The sequence below is a fragment of the Hesperophylax consimilis genome, chromosome 3 (assembly GCF_061612785.1).
Source record: "Hesperophylax consimilis isolate HC1 chromosome 3, BYU_Hcon_1.0, whole genome shotgun sequence".
Lineage (NCBI taxonomy): Eukaryota > Metazoa > Arthropoda > Insecta > Trichoptera > Limnephilidae > Hesperophylax > Hesperophylax consimilis.
The window spans coordinates 18,931,405-18,952,831 of NC_142838.1; the positions used below are offsets into that span (position 1 = coordinate 18,931,405).

General features: G+C 31.9%; 1 protein-coding gene across 6 annotated transcripts in view; it reads right to left on the reverse strand.

Annotated features, from left to right (window-relative positions):
- Nucleotides 1-21,427, reverse strand: part of Obsc (Obscurin) — a 155,310-nt gene that overhangs the window by 93,157 nt on the left and 40,726 nt on the right. For all 6 annotated transcript variants that reach the window (XM_089648983.1, XM_089648953.1, XM_089648960.1 and 3 more), the window contains one exon: nt 2,826-2,963. In XM_089648983.1, coding sequence (XP_089505109.1) covers nt 2,826-2,963 — 138 coding nt within the window. The remainder of the gene's footprint in view (nt 1-2,825; nt 2,964-21,427) is intronic.

Sequence of the window (21,427 nt, forward strand, 5' to 3'; positions counted from 1 at the left end):
ATGTTGGATTGTTCGTATGGGAAAATAAATATTCATCTTTGTAAAAATATTTTTGTATGGGATAATTAAAATAGTAATTTCGAAAAAAGGTATTCAATTTTTTATACTTCTACCATCATTTAGAATCACATCCTGAAATGAGTGCACTTTACCCCCTAACACTTGGTATTTATATTTAATTAGTGAAGATAATATATTTATCCAAGACACTATCTACATTTCAATTAAATTCGGGTAGAATCTTGCAATCACGTATAAAGATAGCAGCCAAAAATATGCGTTAAGAAAATGAAGATAACGTTAGTAGTTCTTAGACGAAGTATGATACAGTTAAATATGACTGAAAGGGATAAGGTCGGATTAGCTCAGTGGTAGAACAAAGCCCCGGCAAGACTGAGTCTTGGGTTCAATTCCTAGACACGACCGAATCTTTTCTGATTTGTTGTACGATGATTAAAAAAAGATTATGTTGAATCATTCAGAGTGAATGCCCGCATTAATAAATTGTAAGTGAAAAGGAAATGAAATCCAGAAAAGATTTTAAGTCGTGTTAATGTTCCCGGAAAGCGTAATTACTCGAAGGAAATTACTGTCAACACACCAGGAACAAAAACAGGAAAGTATTAAAGTTAAAAAAGCATCGTTAAAACAAAGATTTTTGGTTTTATTTTGTTGCAGACCAAGAAGAGAATTAATACTGCAATTGTAAAAAAAAACATTAGAGAAATTTACAGAGACATGAAAATCTTTCGTTTAATGAGGAAGTCTTCCAAAAACACCCAGATGTTAAACACATATAATCTTCAGGTAAACAATAGCAATTTTTGGAAATCATCTGAATTCAAAACTTATATCGTTTTTCTACACGGTTACCTTTTTAAGCTTTACTTGGAATTTCTACTAGACATGTTTTCGTTAAAATGATAAAACAGTTCGAATATAGATTTCAACAGCCCACTCAAATAACTTACAAATAACAAATGGCAGTGAAGACTGGCTAACAAAAATAATATTTTAAACTGTGGACCATAAACTATTAATGATGCGTATCTTATGACAAGAAACAATAATATATCATCAGAAGAAAACACGCAAAGTAGATCTGTCCTATTAACGCTTCCTTTGACTCATAAATGTTCCACTTGTTTGGATAGAGCTTAAAAATTCCTAACCTCAAAAACACAACAAGAAAACAGAACTTAAGATTAATGATGTTTTCTGAAAGTTGTCAATAAAAGAATTCTTTGCGGAATTTATACTCCAAACAAACTATAATTAAAAAAGGAAAACATTGAGCTAGTAATACTTCTAAGAATGGATATTCTTTCCTATGTTTCTTTAAGGTTTTCTATGTTGAGAGATAAACAATTGACGTAAATTAAAATTCTCTGGCCTTGTTTGAAGAATGACGCCTTATTGAGATGTCATTTGGATCAAATAAATTCACATATTTGGCTCAAGATTGTATTACGATCTCTCTGACGAAATTTGATTTAATACATCAGATTTCATAACTCAATAAATTAAAGCAATGGGTGGCAATGAAATTCTTACAAAAACCAACAAATACATTGTATTGGTAATTATAATTAATAATTGGTAAATGATTTTGTTTAATCCTCTTTGTTGAAAGTTACACTTATTTAAAATATTGTATTATTCGGGCATAAAAATGAATTTACAAGTCAATGTTTTCATGACCAAATGCAAACTTTACTGTTGAAATACGTTTTAATCTCAGTCAACAGAACTAATGCGATCCCCGTCAACACTGGCACACAGTCTAAATTATTTTACAAAAAAATATCTTAAGAATACAATATTGAAGTTCTTCCCACGACGGTTACCGTCAGAGAGAGCGCGTAAATTATCTACAGAAAACAATTATATATTTTTAATAAATTTTCATTACACAATTACTGTAGACAATTTAGAAAATTATTCCATATTGTTTATTTTTATGCAAATTCTCCCAAATGGGAAAAGTGATAAAGCCAAAAAATAAAAAGATCAAACAAAAGAAAGTTGTCAACAAAAAAACTTTATAATTTGAGGTTAGCTGAGAATAACATGTAAGATTAAAATAATTTCTCTTTTTCTAATAATCACTATTTCATTGAATGCACATTAAGGCGAAGCTTAATGCCAAATCACTATTTTGATTAATCTTTATAAGGAATTGGTGTCAATTATGAATACCAAAAAATATGCTTTACATAAATTGAAGGCTGTCCTATCGTTTCGCTTGAGTAGAATACAAATTTAAAAAAACTCAGTAAAAAATATAAATGTAAACTACTAAAAAAAATATTTTTTACAACTTTAAAAATACAGTATTATAGCTAAGATTATCTGTGACAGTTTCACTTAATTAACTTTTTTGCTTTCTTATAAAATTATTTACAGAATTAATAAAAACCAGTTATGTGCTTGTAATCGAACGTTTCTAGACTCTAGAGTTTGACAAGCGATTTTAATGTCTATTACCTACGATATAAGGTTTACCAAGAATATACACATTTTTGGCTTGTAGCTTCCTCTTAAATAAAATCAGGAGGTAAAAACCCATTCCCGCGTGACGTTATGATTCAGTGCTCCATAACCTCTTTCATACCGATTTGAACAGAAAGTATTTTTTGTTAATAAAATTTCAATAGTTCAATTTGAATATTACAGATCTCACTTCCGTTTGTAGCTTGCACTTGTACCTAAGACAGACGTTAGCGTAACAATAATATTTAGATACTTATCTGAAATATGGATAAATTCTTGATTGCTGACGTAATATATCATATACATGGCTATAAATATAATGATGGACCTACTGTCTTCTGAAAGATGCATCAGCTTCGAGTCCTCCATGTTTCTTATGTTTTTCCTGCTCCTCCTTGGACCTCAGCAGCTCTGCGGGGACCCAGCCCTGGTGCCCTGGACCCCCCTCCTCCACCACTCGTACTAGTAACCTAGAATCAAATTTTATTTATTTTTTATTTCGGAAAGTATTTCTGGTTAGCTTCCCAAACAAAGAAAAGATAATATAATTTTCTGAAACCTAAAATCAAACAAAATTCTTTGTATTGTATTAAATTTTTCCGACTTTATGTCCGGGTTAAATCTTCCCCACAGGAAAAACTAAACCCTTCCACACACTTTTCCACAAATGATCATCTAGTCAATCCACATTATGCAAGTGCATTATATAAGCATAATAAATAAAAATAATTCACCGACTCCAGATATTTTCATATCAGAGGGTTCGGCTCGGTAGGAATTCTAATTGGACCTATAAATCCTATTGATCCCTCAATATAAATATTTAAAAAATCTTTCGTAATCCTACATGTATTTAAAATGACTGATTTTTGCATTTTTATATATAAATTCTTTGCCAGATCTAATACGCCTAAATTTTGAATGAGAGAGCTAGGTATTATGCCAGTAGCCGAAATAACAAATGGTTATATTTTTATGGGCTGAGAATGCCAAATTCTTTTAATTTCATTTCCTAAATCTGTGTATTTTCTTATATCATTTCCTAAATCTGTGTATTTTCTTATTTCATTTCCTAAATCTGTGTATTTTCTTGTTTCATTTCCTAAATCTGTGTAATTTTATAATTTTGCAATCTTCATTTTATCCCTTGTTATTATTTAATTCGGATTTAAATCTCTTTTATACGGAATAGTGGAATCCTTCAAGCTTAATTCACATAAGAGTTCAAATAAAATCATCGTTAGTGGGAAATGTTCAGGTATTTGCTTCGTTAGGGCTTATGATATTAATAAAAAAATTATTTTTTCAATCCAATCCAAATCTTCACAGAAGCCGGATAGTGAGGCTAGTCCAAACACAACGGAAAATGTAAAGAAATAACGTGAACGATATTCGTTATTTAAGAGAATCGTCTATTATTGTTAAGCCACCAACGCAAACGTCATTACTCGAAGGTAAATAATACAAGTCAGCATGTGTGTAAACATAGTTTTATCTTTGCCGAAACTGTTACACAGTTATTTAACCTTTTGTTTTTGGATTCACCCGAAAATTCCCACTTGCTTCCATGAATCAAATCTATATTTATTTTGAATCCGGATCTTAAAATTCAAGCAAAGCGTTCGCAAAACGCAAAATAAACACTCCAATTTGAAGTATAAAGTTTGTTTTGGATACATAAATGATTTGTTTCCCATATCGCATCACGTTAAAGAGTGATTTACGAAACGCCAACAATGTCTTTCAATACGTTCTGAAATAAACCCAAATAGAAGCCGTTGCAGCAGGAATAAAACTTCCGCTGGGTTTGCATAAAGCGAAAATACATTTGTTTATTCATAATCCTATTAATAGTGAACAAAAATACACCGGAATCCCTCCACCACGTGAGAAGAATCTAAAGCATGTTTGCTCAGCGATGAACTAGATCTAGAAGATATGGCAAAAAAACACTTAATTTTATAACGAAATTCAAGTGCAATAAACCTCTAAGGTGTTTTAAAAAGTTAGAAATTACGATAGTACAAAAAAATGTTAACAATTCTGCTTATTTATCTTTGAAGAAAGAAAACGATAATTTGTACGTATGTCGTGGGCTTTAATCATTTAAAATATGCCATTTTCGATTTGCCGCCAAAACAACTTGTGCGTGAATTTGGCGTCTTACCAGCCAGTTGCATTTTCAGGGTCATAATGAAGTTGTAGCCAGTTGGAACCGTTTCGGAATGTGTGGTATTAGATGGATTTTGAAAACAATAATTATAAATGAAAATATCAAAATACGTATTAATAGTACTAAAACGAAAAATAAATTTATTTGTAATAAATAATTTGTCAAAATACCCCATTGTGAAATGTTTTAATCGTGTGTTCATAGTTGAAGTAACCAAGTGTTTTCTCGACTAAGGTGCTGGAAGATGCCACAAATAAACGTAATTTGAAAAGAAATATTTGCATATTAAAAAAAACGTAGGTGGCGAGGGGAGTTTTACAAAGATACTATAAAATTTCGTACTTTATCATACATAAATGTGGAAATAACTGTTTTCCGTTTCGCTAGTTCAACACGCTTTTTACTACGTTAGGCGTTCTTAATCATGCATTTTATGCAACAGCCAAGGCGAGTTCGAGCAAGAAATAAGCACAAATTGCTAAAACTTTATTTTTAATATCCATTTAACCGTTAAAATAAGATGCGAAAATAAAGTGTACCGATTGAAAAAAATTATTAGTTTTTCAATGAGAATATATTTTTAATGTGTTGAAATTCCAGCAAGGCGAGATAGTGAAACTAGTATTACTATAAAACATTAATCGAAAAAATATTATTCTTATTATTTATTCTCGCTCTTTCTTTTCGGAGCTATATAATCCAATGGTTAGGTACTCAAGTATTAAGTGTGGCCAGTGCTATCAGGACGGGATATCATGGCAGAACTCCAAAGTGAAATGTTCCGCCGACCAGAACTTCATCCTCATGCCAGCAAGACGAAATCTTGAAATACGAGCAATTGGACGTGACAAATAAATCACATCGTAAAGAGACCATTAACGTCCGTCGACCAAACACGCCATATTTAATTAACGCCTCGTAACATCACTAAGAACAGCGATAATGTTTAGAGCTTTCGAATTAAGTTGGCAAAAAAGTTAAAGGAAACCGATAAAAGTCGTGTATTCAATTACCGAAGTCCACAAGTATAATTATATTATTCGAAGAAATGTTAGTGGCTTAGTGGTCCATAGCGGTGGGTTCGTACACACAGGAGTCAGGTATTCGATAATGGTCTACTATCTATGTATCTACTGAGGACGGGTTGTTTCGAGGAATTTGAAAAATTCGTCAAATTTCACAGATGTTTTTCAAGTCTTGTGAAGGTTCTATTTAAGCTCTGTTGGCCAGTTGTTTCACAAAACTGAAATAATAACAAAACTTGAAAATAATCTTCATAGAACTTGAAAAAAACTTTGAAATTTGATGAATTATTCAAATTATGTGAAACAACCCGTCCTTAGTATCCCATCTTTGCATAATGGTGGTAACTCAAATATTATAAGGTTATTCGTTAACTGGAAATGTTTGTCTTTAATAATTAGAAGTCTATGAAATCATTATGGCACCCGGAAAATATGATTTATTCATTGAATGACTGAAAGAAGATAATAGATAGATTAGAAATACGATTACAGTTCAAGGTCGATGTAAACTTAATGAATAAGATTAAGGAAGGGATTAATTATGTGCGTGGATGGAAGAAGCCAGGGACTTATCAGAAAATTTGGCTACATATAAAACTTACTAAAATCTAATATCTGGTCTAATTATTTATATTCCTCTTAAAAACGCATTGAACGATTGAAATGACAGGACGAAAAATTGAATTCCAGATGTTGGATATCAAGACGACGATACTTGGCCAGGAGTAGGAGATCTTTATCACTAAACTAAATAACCCCATATTATTAGATATATAGCAGGTGTTTTTAATGTTAGACATCAAGAAGACGATACTTGGCCATGTGTAGGAAATCTTTTATCACTAATCTAAATAACCCCATATTGTTAAATGCATAGCAGGTGTTTTTAATGTTTGATAACAAGACGACGATACTTGGCCATAAGTAGGACATCTTTATCACTAAACTAAATAACCCCATATCGTTAGATATATAGCAGGTGCTTTTAATGCTGGATATCAAGACGACGATACTTGGCCATGTGTAGGAAATCTTTTAGCACTAATCTAAATAACCCCATATTGTTAAATGCATAGCAGGTGTTTTTAATGTTTGATATCAAGACGACGATACTTGGCCATAAGTAGGACATCTTTATCACTAAACTAAATAACCCCATATCGTTAGATATATAGCAGGTGCTTTTAATGCTGGATATCAAGACGACGATACTTGGCCATGTGTAGGAAATCTTTTATCACTAATCTAAATAACCCCATATTGTTAAATGCATAGCAGGTGTTTTTAATGTTTGATATCAAGACGACGATACTTGGCCATAAGTAGGACATCTTTATCACTAAACTAAATAACCCCATATCGTTAGATATATAGCAGGTGCTTTTAATGCTGGATATCAAGACGACGATACTTGGCCATGTGTAGGAAATCTTTTATCACTAATCTAAATAACCCCATATTGTTAAATGCATAGCAGGTGTTTTTAATGTTTGATATCAAGACGACGATACTTGGCCATAAGTAGGACATCTTTATCACTAAACTAAATAACCCCATATCGTTAGATATATAGCAGGTGCTTTTAATGCTGGATATCAAGACGACGATACTTGGCCATGTGTAGGAAATCTTTATCACTAATCTAAATAACCCCATATTGTTAAATATATAGCCGGTGCTTTTAATTTTGGATATCAAGACGACGATACTTGTCCATGAGTAGGAAATCTTTATTACTAATCCAAATAACCCATTATTGTTAGATATATAGCAGTTCCTTTAATCAAAATATTATTATATTATGGCTTGAAAGGAATGCCATACTTTACTAAGTCTATTCTTTACAATTACGTTTCAACAAAACATTCTTATCAGAACATCATGCAGGAATAAACCATAATGTCATTAAATTATTATAAGCAATAATTGGTCGCCTGTAAAATCAATACGAATTGAAAATATCTCCCGAGTCCGGTCAGACGCTCTTGACCACTGACCCACGTCGGCTTATTTCCAACCCGTCAAATAATTCAATATGTACTAGTACTTCAATCAACAATTACTGCTCATTATATTTTTTCCAACGCTAAACAAACAGCTCGTCAGAATTAGGCCTACATCAATATACCACATATCGTTCTGATCGAAATTCTATTACGAGCAAAAAGTCTAACGGAGGAGGTGTGATGCTGTGCGTATCCAAGAATATATCATCTACTAAATTACCGGTAAAACACAAAAGTGTTGAACAAATTTTTGTATTGCTCAATATACCTAATGGAAAAATTATTATTGGCTGTGTCTATATCCCACCTGCATCGGATTTGCAAACGTATAAAAATCACAATGAGGACATAGAAGTACTCAAATTCAAATATCCTAAAGCAAAATTCATTATTGCTGGTGATTATAACCTTCCTAACTGGACCAGCCAAGATGACAACGGACCTGCTACAAACCAAGCCGATTTACAGTGTGCTAAATGTAGTGAAATTCGTGATATGTCTTTATTTTTGGGACTAACTCAATCAAACAAGATTTTCAACTTTAACAATCGAATGTTGGATTTAGTGTTTTCAAGTGATTCGAAAATAGTGGTTGAGCTATCCGACGAATTATTATTACCATTAGATCAACACCACCCACCGTTGGACATTATCATAACAAATAGGCCTTTAACATCTTCAAAAAAAACAAGTGTCCCATCGTATAACTTTTCCAAAGCTGAATACCATCATATTACGGAGTACCTTGCCCAAACAGATTGGTCCTTTTTAGATGAGGAAAATAATATAAATGATCAATTAGAATACTTTTACTCGATTTTAAATACCTCTATAGAACAATTTGTTCCCAAGGTTAGCTTTACATCATCTAATTATCCGAAATGGTTTACAAGGGAACTAACTAATTTAATTAATAAAAAAAAATGTATCCACAGAAAATATAAACATACCAGAAATTCTAACGATTATATAGCATTTACTAAACTACGAAAACAATGTAAAGAATTATCAATAAAGTGCTATAGTGACTATGTTAACGTAATTGAAAATGAGGTACATCATCACAATGTGAAAAAATTCTGGAATTTTACTAAATCTCAACGAAAAGACAACTGTGGATATCCTAATAGCATGTTCTTTAAAGAAAAATGTGCCGACAGTATTGAGGGTATAGTTAATCTTTTTGCTGACTCATTTAAAAGTGTCTACGACAAAGATATTCCCATCAAAGCAGTCTCCAGTACGTCAGTGGAAGAGTCATTAAACCTAAGTCAATGTTTCATAAAATTAGATTCCATAGAAAGAAGCATAAAAGCACTAGATAGTAATAAATCTGCTGGACCGGATGGTATTCCTCCCATATTTTTAATAACTTGCATTGATAGTTTGATATATCCCTTACATAAACTTTTTAACAAATCCTTAGCGTCTGGCTGTTTTCCGGCTCTGTGGAAAAAGAGTTATTTAACGCCCATTCATAAAAAAGGCGACAAAAGCGATATATCTAACTACAGACCTATTTGTATTATGTCTGCTTTACCCAAACTTTTCGAGTCATTAGTATTAGATACCATTGTAAAACCTATCAACAATATTATTGTTCCTAACCAACATGGCTTTATCAGAGGTCGATCTACCTTAAGTAATTTAACTATCTACAATAATTACATATCTGAATCGCTCAGTCTGAAACAACAAGTGGATTCTATATACACCGATTTCAGTAAAGCATTTGATAAGGTTCGACATCATATTCTTATATCCAAACTCCGACTGTTAGGCATCAAAGGTAGTTTATTGACATGGATTATTAGTTACCTCAGTAATAGAGTTCTTTGTGTCAGGATTAATTTTATAGAATCCTATGTATTCGAGGCCACAAGTGGTGTCCCGCAAGGGTCCCACCTTGGCCCAATATTATTCTTAATATTCATTAATGACATTGTAAACATATTTAAAGATGTACAAGTCCTACTTTTTGCAGATGATCTAAAATTGTTTAAAAGAATACGAAATATATATGATTGCCTAATTTTACAAGCTAATTTAGATAAATTTTTTAAATGGTGCGAACAAAATATGTTATTTTTGAACATTGAGAAATGTCAAGTAATACGATTTTCCAGAACTCATTCTCATATCTTACATGAATATAATTTAAATAATGTTAAATTAACACCAGTATCACAAATTCGTGACTTGGGAGTTATATTCGAATCAAACTTAACATTCACAGCGCATATAGATGATATAACTAATAAGGCTTTAAAGATTCTTGGCTTCCTTTGTAGAACCCTAACTGATTTTAAGTCATTGGATTGCATGAAAACACTCTACATTTCACTAGTTAGAAGCCAAGTGGAATATAATTCACCTATTTGGTCTCCTTTCTATAAAGTACACTCTAACAAATTAGAACGGGTTCAACACAAATTTCTTAGGTACTTAAATTTCAAGCTTAAAATTCCAATAGAAAACATTAATTATGTAAATTTGATGAATGGACTTAATTTAATTACGCTGTCTGACAGAAGAACCATTTCAGACCTAATTTTATTATACAGAGTCATGAACAACCTTATTGACAGCCCTGCCATCGTTGCTGCTATTAAACTCTATGTACCGACAAGAAATACTAGACAAAATACAACATTCTTTTGCGACACATATAAAACCAACTATCAGTCAAACTCACTTACCAATAGGATGCATGATTTGGGCAACAAGTTTGGTGGTATTATAGATATATTCCATGATTCCCTTTATAATCTTAAATTCAAATTAAACCAACACTTTGTGGAATCATACAAATTATTGTAATAGATTTAACGATTAGATATGTTATTGTAATGTTTTATATTATATTTTGTTCTTTGTTATTGTTAAATATTATGTTGTTTAAAATGTTTCTTTACGCCATATTCTTCAAAAACTACTTGTATATTTTTTTAAAATTCTTCACTTTTATAACTCTTAGTATAAATTCTAACTCGATAACTTATGTAAAACTTATTTATAATCTATGTAAAAGCCCCTATGGGCGTATAACAACAACAATAACAACAACAATAAACAACCAACTTTAATTTTGTTGAAAAGGCTTTGTTAGTGCTAAATTTCCCACAAGATGGCGTCGAGTCATATTATATCTACATTTGCTGGTGAAATAGTTTGACTTGTCAAATATTACCATTTTTTAATAATAAACTAGTGTTTATAAGACAAGGTTTTTAGGCATAGCACAAAGGATAATAAATTATTATAAGCAATAATTAGTATAGAAGATAATGTAAGTAAACCTATCTCCCATTTTTCTGTAAATCATGTACTGTTTTCTTTACACTTTATTCTGTGGAACTTACCCCCCCATGAAAAAATAGAATTAAGAATTGTATTGACAACACATTTAGTATAATCCAATAATAGTTAGGCATACGCACATATTATACATGTCACTGAAAAGATATTAGATAATATATTATATTAATATTCATCTCGCCAACACAGCCACATTATCCTAATCTAAATTCCGATGAACGAAAATAGTTTCAGTAATCTATTTAATTAATTTAACAAGAATAATAAACTTGTAAATTAACTAGGTAAGTTTTGTTCCAATTTCATGTATTTCTGGTAATTTATTTGATAAGTTGAATGCAATAAAACACAAGAGCGATGTCTTCCTTGACAGTGTTTTGTGTTTCGTGTTTTGGGGAATGTTCCCGTAACGCAGACCATATTTCATTTTACAGTGACGTGTTGGTATAAGGTATCACAAAATAAACTCGGAATGAAAACAAAATCATTATTCCTTGGTAAGCAGATGAAATAGAATATATGTCTTCCCTGATTTGGGAAACATAGCGGATTGAGGCGTCGCGTCGTCCCGGTAATGCAGAGAACCTGGGTTCAATTCCCAGTTGCGACGGTTACCTTTTTATTTTCTGTTTCGTATAGATTTAATAATATTGTCTTCTTCTTCAATGATAAATATGCATGTATTGAGTATCTTTTTCTTGTTATTTACATTATTTATTTTTGACTATAGCAAGCTGATTCCTGACCATTCTAAATTAATAAGTGGATCAAAGTTTTACAGTTTTATACCTATTCATAATACAGGGTAAAGTACGCAGGTAAATACGCTAACTAACTAACTGGGGTGATTCTGCATGAAATTACAAGTAAAAAGATTTAAAAAAATTCCAAATTCCAATGTTTTAAGGTGGTTTCTAGGTAAAAATGTTGAATTGTTTGTAAGGAAAAAATAACATTTCGAAAAAAGTTATTTAACTTTTTTACTTCTACATCATTTTGAATCAACTCCCAAAGTTAGCGACCTTTACCCCCGATACCCTGTATAAATATTTTTATTTATTTATTTAATAAATATTTATACTATGATGCAGTACATTTTCTTTTGACTATCACACTAGGCCGTGTTGTGGTAGTCATTACAATGGAATTCCAGTCAGATTTATCTGCTTCGAAAGTAGACATTTTGTATTATCTTCACATTGTATCTTCCTACATTGCAACGAAATTAATTGTTTGTCTAAATAAATATCTAATATTTATAGTTTAGTAGATTTTTTTTCTAAATAAATATCTAATATTTTGTTTCAACTGAAAGCTTTTTGGCACAACTATCGAATAATATGTTAGTTTTTGTTTCTTTTTATGTGTTACTGTTGTTACTTTTTATGTGTTACTGTTGTTACTTTTTATGTGTTGCTGTTGTTACTTTTTACGTGTTACTGTTGTTGCTTTTTATGTGTTACTGTTGTTACTTTTGGAAAATGTTGCATTGAATAAAGAACTATTTTTATTATTTTATAATTATATAAAAATTGAAAGATTTGTGAAACTGAAGGTATAGAAAAAAATATTTGTCTAAGGATCATTTGCCTTTCAAAAGAAGAAATACGCCTTTGGCATATTAGAAAACTTAAAAAATTACAACATCTAAAGAATCAGTCAAAAGTGTTAACAAAAGAAAACACATTTATATATAATTTTTTAATATATATAATTTTTGTACTTATTTTATGGCTTGTCTGATATTATTTATACATTTCAGTTCGAATTTATAAAATTAAAAGTTCATTGAACTTGAATAATTTTACGCATTACGCATAAATATAATTCAAAATAACGCACCTGTGCACTGACAACTGAAATTAATATTTTTAATTATTATGATAACATGCATAGTACTGTTATGTAAATAAATAGGAAGAGAAGACAGAAATATTTAAGTGTATACTAAATTAAGTTGGTCCTACCTACAATAATATAATAACTGGTGTAAGAATACGAACTTCAAACGAAATATTGAGCGACCATATTCTTTGGAAGCTTGCCTGTAATTTTGTCCTAAATCCGAAAGAAGATATTCTTAGATGAAATATCAAACATTCACGGGCGAGTGATGCTTGTCGTTCTCTGAATGTCAATGTTGATTAATATTCATAGAAATATCATCTTGAAATTTTATGAAAATAGTTATTTGTTTGCATTTGAAAAAAAACCAACCCGTAAAAAAACTTTTTTTTCAACTATAATTTATCTACAAACTTTTTTCGTATCTTATAACTGCTGTAAATTTTTATTTTTAAGTATAATATAATCAAATTTCAGAAAATTCGTGTGCCTGACCAAAAATTGACAATGAGTCTATAGGAGGGGATACATGTGAAGCGGATGGAAGTATACAAGTGAAAGGAATATTAAAAAGTAAACAGCTCTTCTTATCTGTGCACTAAACATAGCTAAAGTATTTTCAAACATTTTTACTATTATTGATGTCATGTCAGATTATGACGGAAATCTTCCATTCAGAAAATGCGTAAATATGCAATTTTTCGAAACATTTTATATAAATGTGATTTTTTTGTTGTATTGTTAATGTTCTGATATCACCTGGTTTTAAACTCATTTCCCCTGGATCCATATCAAAGGAGGTTGCTGTTCTGCTACGGAGTGTACAATATAAATCACACGTCATTATTGATACACAGATGATCAATATTGTATTTTTGATTCAACTTCCGATTGTTTGAATCTTTGAAAGAATATCTTACTAAATCGAAAAAGATGTATGTGTTCTACATTACAAACTTAATTTTTCAAAAGTTTTAATAATTTTTAAATTCTTTTTAGTGTTTATCAATTGGTGGCAAATTGTTTATTTGATTTTTTAAAAGTGCGAAATGTTACTTTCTATTTCAGTGGCCTGTCTAGACACGAAAAATGTTCAGTTATTTTCCGACAGAAGAAAAATGCGACTCTTATGTTCAGAAGAAAGTTTATGGAAAATACTGGAGCTGGTGAAATGTAGGTTGCAAGCTGCTGTCGGAATATTTTAAAGAAACATGGAAATCTTGGACGGAATGGAAAATTTACTAATTTACATTTGAATCTTGACTCACAATCATGTAGTTGAAAATAAAATAAAGAGATGGAAAAACTGTTAAGAATGTTAAGACTTTAAAATTTATTAATGACTGACTGACTTTACCCGGCGTTGCTCGGTGATATAAATCGTTTGGAGTAAAGTTTATAGGTTGTGAATTCCATTGTACCTGAAGGGTTAATTTTTAAGGTGGAAATAATATTATTGTAAAGAATTGAAAAGTTTACTTTTTGAATTATTTGTTTTACCTGATCGTGCCCTGTCTTCCACGGTCGTCCTCGACTTCATCTGTCATTCGGTTCCACGTCATACATTCTCTTTACACCTTCATTCATCAAAAACGCCAGATCTTACTACATTTAAGTAAAGGGTTTTCCAATAAGAGGTGTTATTTTGAATAGCCCGCTATTTCAGTAGATGTTACTTTTGAAGCTGTCATTTTTTGACATTTGACAAGTAGAAACTACGCCATTAATAAAAATGGAACGATACACGCTTCAACAACGCATTGAAATTATTAAAATTCACTTGAGTGAATCAAATGCAAATCATCTTGAGTGATGAGGCCCATTTCCACCTCGGTGGCTACGTCAACAAGCAAAATTGTCGCATCTGGGGCTCGGAAAACCCAAGAGTTATTGTTGAAAAGCCTCTCTATTCTCAACGTGTGACTGTTTGGTGCGGTTTATGGTCCGACGGAGACATTAGACCTTCCTTTTTTGAAAATGAGGCTGGAGCAACAGCTACGGTGAATGGATTGCGCTATCGAGAGATGATTAATGATTTTTTATGGCCGGAATTGGATAGTATTGATCTAGACAACGTTTACTTTCAACAAGACGGCTCTACGTGCCACACAAGCAACGAAACCATTGATCTTTTACGATTGAATATCAAAATAACACCTCTTATTGGAAAACCCTGTATGTGCTTTATTGGGCGTCGATTTTTATACCATTTACTCTATACCATATTGTTTCTATCAAATAACTACATTATATCGACTTAATTGGACTCCGTATCTCATTACAGTGCACAGATATAGCGTTAAGTATTCCTCGGGCGGTCCCGAATTCTTCTACTATTGAATCATCTTTAAACACCCCTGGAACAAATAACAACAAACTTTTAAATTTTCGGCGATATCGGTCGACTACTATTCGAGTTTTGCAAGCACAAACATACGAAGGCTGAATTTTTACATTTTAAGATTAGAAACCAGTTAGAATTTACCTCAACCCAGTCCTGACTTTTGGGTTGGTAGAGTGCTAATATTACAAAAAACGGCGTTATTGATGTTGTTGTAGCTGAAAACGAGTTTTTTATTTTTTTAGAAAAATTGATTTTTGTATGAAGATTTTCAGGAAATCCGTGCGTCGCACGGCTAAACTGAAATTTCCTACAAACCATCTACAAACAAAAAACCGATTTTAAGAAAAAAAAATCGTTTTCAGCAACAACAACAAGAGAAATGCCATTTTTAATAATATTAGCACTCTAGTACACCCAAAAGTCACGAGCTGTCACAGACCTGCTTCTATGTAGGGAAGTTAAAATATGTGATTAAAAATAATTAAATTATTCAATTCTTAAAATCTTTTCAAAATGTTGGTGGAATGAAGCAAATGCATAAAGATTTTTCCAAAAATTCAAATTAAATATATTTTTCAAATTATATCCACTTTTTGTGATTTATCATATTAGTATATTTTACGAAGTGTGATAAATATATATGTTCACATAATTACCAATTATAAATATTACTAGCTGACGTATTCCCGGCTTTGGGGTTATTCTTAGGAGATAGACATATTCCATTGCAGACTTATCTGTAGGCCTTTTTAAGGGTGACCGGATAAATCATCACAATGATAATTCATCACATCTCTAAAAAGTTATATAAAGTCATAGAAAGTGATGAAACAAAAACTTTATTAACTGGGTTAAGTAGGTTAGGTTAGGTTAGGTTAGGGTATAAAAAAAATTCATCGTTTCTAATGACTTTATATCACTTTTTAAAACTGTGTTGAATTGTCTCTGTGTTGAGTTATCATGGAACACTTAAAGAAATACATTTTTGTAGAACATTCTTTTGATTTATCTTAAAAGGTTTAGCCAGCGTTAGTAATTTAAGCGCCCGAAAATATTTGTTTTACCACTTGATTACAAAACATCGACTATTATCTACTTTCTATAAATATAATAATTCTCTAAGAAGAAATTCTCTAACGTTGCGTAGTTATAAAGAACTAAGCGCACACACAGGCAGCCGGGGATAGCGACTTTATTTTATACTATTTTGAGAGGGATGATCTGCTGCTCACTTGTGCATTACAAAGTATAAAAATGGGTCATCGATCTCAGTGAGATATGTGAAGCGCAGTGGCGTGCATTGCTCTGTGACCAAAAGGCAAGCTGTGTGTAGTTTTCAAGTTCGGGTGTAATTGTGCATTGAATTTTTGAATATGGCCCTTATATTATTTTCTTACGCTGACTGTTGTGGCGAACTGAATAAATGCGCGAACAAGTTTCGCGACAAATTTATGAAAAGATACTTTTAAGCAGAAACTTGTCGCATTTTCAAATTTTCTTTATAAGCTTCGGTTTTCTTGGGGTAGGCACGGCTGGTCACTGGTGAAGCTACTCGTCACTTATCTGTATTCAATTGTGAGTGTCATTTTTGTGAAGCTGTCACTAAATTTCTAAATCATGTAAAACTCTACGTTTTTCTTTTTTCTTGTACTTATCATCCTTTTTTTTATATTTGCCTCCGAATTGCACTAGAGCGCGGAACCAATTGAACTAGATCCAAAACGTTGCTAAGATGAAAGGATTCTACGTACACGAAATCTTTTCCGCTTAGACTACAGAAACCAACGCGTTTCAGTCAAATGACGGCGAATTTAGAAATTGCGACCACGTCATTATGCATTAAGGTCGCGTATGTTTGGAAAGGAAAGCCGGTAGAGGGTCTGATGGATTGAGCCAAAATCGAACAGACATAAATCAAAGCGTCATCACCGTGGGTGTTCCGGAGTTGATAATAAAATTATTAAGAACGTTACTGGAGTGAAGCCAGTTCACTACGAATTTTGACATTGCAGGTAACAAACTCATGCATTAAGTGCGAGGTCATTTTCGGAATGAATCCTTGCCAAGATTTGTGATGAAATTTGCACTTAGTAGCTAAAGGTTAGTTATCAAATAACATACAGAGTATTAGTTTTTAGGACTGTAGTTCATGGAAATGTACATTGTATACTCTGTTGTATATGTGAAGCGAGATATGTAGTAAAAAATATCTAAGAAATATACAGTGTAATTATTCAAACAATAAAAGGTTTTCGCTGGTGTATCTTAATTTAGTATATATAAAAGAGAAAATAGTTACACTAGCCGATGGGTAGAAGGAGGTGAAGGGGTTGGATCAAGTCTAGTAATATGTATTGTATGAATGTTGTTAGTTGATTTTAGGTTTGAAAATGTGAGGTGCTGTGTTAAAGAAGTCGAATTCAGTGTATAAAGTGTTAAACATGTACGAGTATGAGGCGCGGTGAATGAATGTGTTTTGTTTTGAGTTACTGTTGCATTGAGGGTTGTTTAATGTGTGGTTTTTTCTTTTTATTTTATCTGATGAGCACTCTAAATTGAATTCTTTGAAAGAGTTTCGGGCATTCTATCATAGAGATGGCTATTTTAGTAAAAAAAGTACCTCTGCGGAATTTCTGCTTTGTTTTGCGCTCTGAAATTTAATACGTCCATCCTCTTACAGCATATATTCAAATACCTAAGTTTAGGAGTCGGAAAACGATGCCATGTTATATGGAAAAATGATACTGTACAAGATTATTATTTTCAGATACTTAAAAGGTCTAATACTAATCGAATAAAATAGTATGAAAAACTTAGAATTGGACTTCATCTATACCTTAGTTCTAAAGTGTTATTGGATTTTTCGTAAAAATCCCCTTACGATTTTCCGGTGGACGCAACAAAGGCTTATGAATAATAAGACCAGAGTTAAAAATTAATGATCGCGTGCTTGCTTTTACAACTAAGCATTCAAGAAATAATTGTACTGTTCATATTTGTTTTGATTTACCCAAAGAGAGTGAGAGATGAAGTACACGCTTTTAATGCGTCGTTATTTTCGACTTGAGATTTACAATACGCTTTCAGATTTACAATTTGCAATTCGACTTAACGTCGTGAACACGTCATGAACGACGGTAACAGCAATAAGACTAACGGTTTCTCCAATGAAATGTGTTTTTAATTTGCTACGGAGCTTTGAAAGCAGTTAACAGGAGAAAGCATTAAACCAAACTGAACAAACACTAATACGAGACTTCCACTGTAATACGAGTTCACCGGGTTCAATTATTTCATTCCATACTTCCAACTTCCAACTGCCTACATAATAACGTACCTACATCCTGTTTTGTAGTGGAGGCTACATAGAAAAGTACTTTTTCCGTATTAAGTTGTGTCAAGAGCCACCACTTTGTATAAGTGCGTCAACAATATACTATTAAATGTTTTTTGTTTTTGTTTACTGGATTATTTAAAAATAATAATAATGCTGTAAAATATCGACTTTATTTTAGTAAAACCCTTCAAGTCACATTTTTTGTGAATGTGTCTTTTCAGTGGTTTATTATATGATAGTCGCCTAAGCACGACACGGACAAGTATTTTTTTGTGAATCTTCCTTTTCAGCGGTTTCTTATATAATAGTCGCTTAAGTACGACACGGAAAAGTATTTTTTGTGAATCTTCCTTTTCAGCGGTTTCTTATATAATAGTCGCCTAAGTACGACACGGACAAGTATTTTTTGTGAATCTTCCTTTTCAGCAGTTTCTTATATAATAGTCGCCTAAGTACGACACGGAAAAGTATTTTTTGTGAATGTTACTACTCAGTTGTTTTCTTATATAAAAGTTACACATGGTTCTTCTTTTCAATATTAAAAACTAAATGTATGCATACATTTATTTTTATGTGATTTCCAGAAAACTTTATATGGAATTACTCAACCCTCAATAATTTATTAATTAGTTTGACATATTTTTACCACTAAGAGCTTAGGTACTTTTACTTGGATATATCAGGAAATCTTAAAAAATCTTATTACTTAAAATGATGGTACCTACATAAAAGTGGTAAGTACCTACCTACTTAAATAGATGTTTTTAGAATTCGATGCTACTGTTGAAGTAAGTGTTAGTACAATTTCGTTTTTTTTATATAACAAAATATGCAATGTTCAATGCGCAGTGCTAGGCAGTTACACGTATCGATAAATAGTCTACTGTTGCTCACTTCGCACTTTATATTTATATTTTTATAAGTTTTCCTCTACAAAAATACTTTCGAAGCAAATCCTTTCGATCAACTACTCGTTCATCGCAATTTCCGACAGAAACATAAGAGTGTGAAAAATCCACTCCTTACTACGATCGAAGATTTATTATCCAAGTACAATTGTCTTTGATCTTCTTTGAAGCCAATTTACCCATATGGTTCGTGTCCCCTCTCTGCTCTAACTTCAGATCTTGACGGAAATAGCCGACCTTCTTCGAGGAGAAGTTTTCAAAATAAATCACTGCCATATGGAAAAGTTGGAAAAGTTACTGACTCACTGTTACCTGTCGTTTCGACGCGACGTACCAAATTACCTTCCCACACTCGTATGACGTAAACTCCAATAGCCAAATGGCCCACATCTTATTGAATTATAATTATCGTAACTGTTTTTAAGTTGGAAACTTTTAGAGTTCTAAAAATAATATGGTGTTCTAAGAAGTTTATATTAGGTACAAGGGAAACCGGTATTAGTTCCCATACTAACACGAACGATCATTGTGATATTTTGGCGTGGCAAACTATCCACTTCTTTAAAATAACCAGCAAATCAAATTGTCCGGTCGGTGGCCGAGTTGCCATCGCGTTTGGGTCCCTCCATCACAACACAAGCAACATTTTTAGCTTCTGGGGTGGTAGTAGGAGATTTTCAAATATTGTCAGGTTATTCGTAACCCGAGAATGTTTGTCTTTTTTTAATAAAAATAAAAGAAAAAAAAGTAATATCAATATCCTAGTTTAGCTGCGAGTTGTTGAGATATTCTTAGTTTACCAAGGGCAGAATCTTACAATAATATACACTTTGTACGGTGACCGATAAATCATCAAAATAATAATTCATCACACCTTTAAAAAGTTATAGAAAGTCATGGAAAGTGATGAAACAAAAACTTTATTAACTGGGTTAAATAGGTAAGGTTAGGTTTAAAAAAAAATCATCTATTTTAATGACTTTATATCACTTTTTAAAAGTGTGTTGAATAGTCACTGTGTTGAGTTAACATGGAACCACTTTGTACAACCATATATGTATACAATTAACCTTAATGTAACGTATAAAAATAATTTTAAATCAGAACTGAACGCTTAGATTATTTTGACGAAGCAAGGGTGAATGGATGACGAAGTCGTGGATGCCCGACAATATACTTTGTACGATCAACTGAATCAAATACTTGAGTCGGGTTGGTTACTTGGTAGAGATAGAATAAAACAGAGTATATATGATTCGATTCAAACGAATAAAGCGAAGATTTTTCGCAAAGACAGAGAAGAACTTTTTATCATCTCTACTTACCACCTCCTAGGACGAGTTGTTCCACAGAATTTAAACAATTCATCGAAGTTCATTTTCAAGATCTGTGACGGTTCTATTCAAGTTTTGTTATTATTTCAGTTTTGTGAAACATTTGGTCAGTAATTAAATATAAACAGAACTAGAATAGAACTTTCACAGAACTTAAATTTGATGAATTGTGCAAATTCTGCAAAACAACTCGTCCTAAGAAATGATTAATGGTATGATGGTTTGTTAGTTTGCTGTCTGCATGAAATTTTGAAAGGAGTCAATAAGGAAGAGAAGAAACGCGGCAAGGTTCATCAACCCAAAACAATCACCTAAAGCCATTAGTTATGAATATCTACGCTAAACCACATCCTATCAGGTTTCCGAGTGTCTAAATTTACCGTACAATTAATTACAAAACCACTTCCACTGCAGTCATGAACATTTTGTTTTTCATGTGCCCTGCAAACATTCTGCACAAACAGAGAAGAAGATATATATATAAAGTCAGATCTCATAATTCATTTTAGGTGTGTAAGATTAATTTGATGGTTTTAAAAAATAGCTTATTACATAATATATTTTTGTGAAATATAAAGTTTTTACATAAATTTAAACCAACATTAAAGAAATCATATTTCACATTTTTGGTACAGAATCCGTTA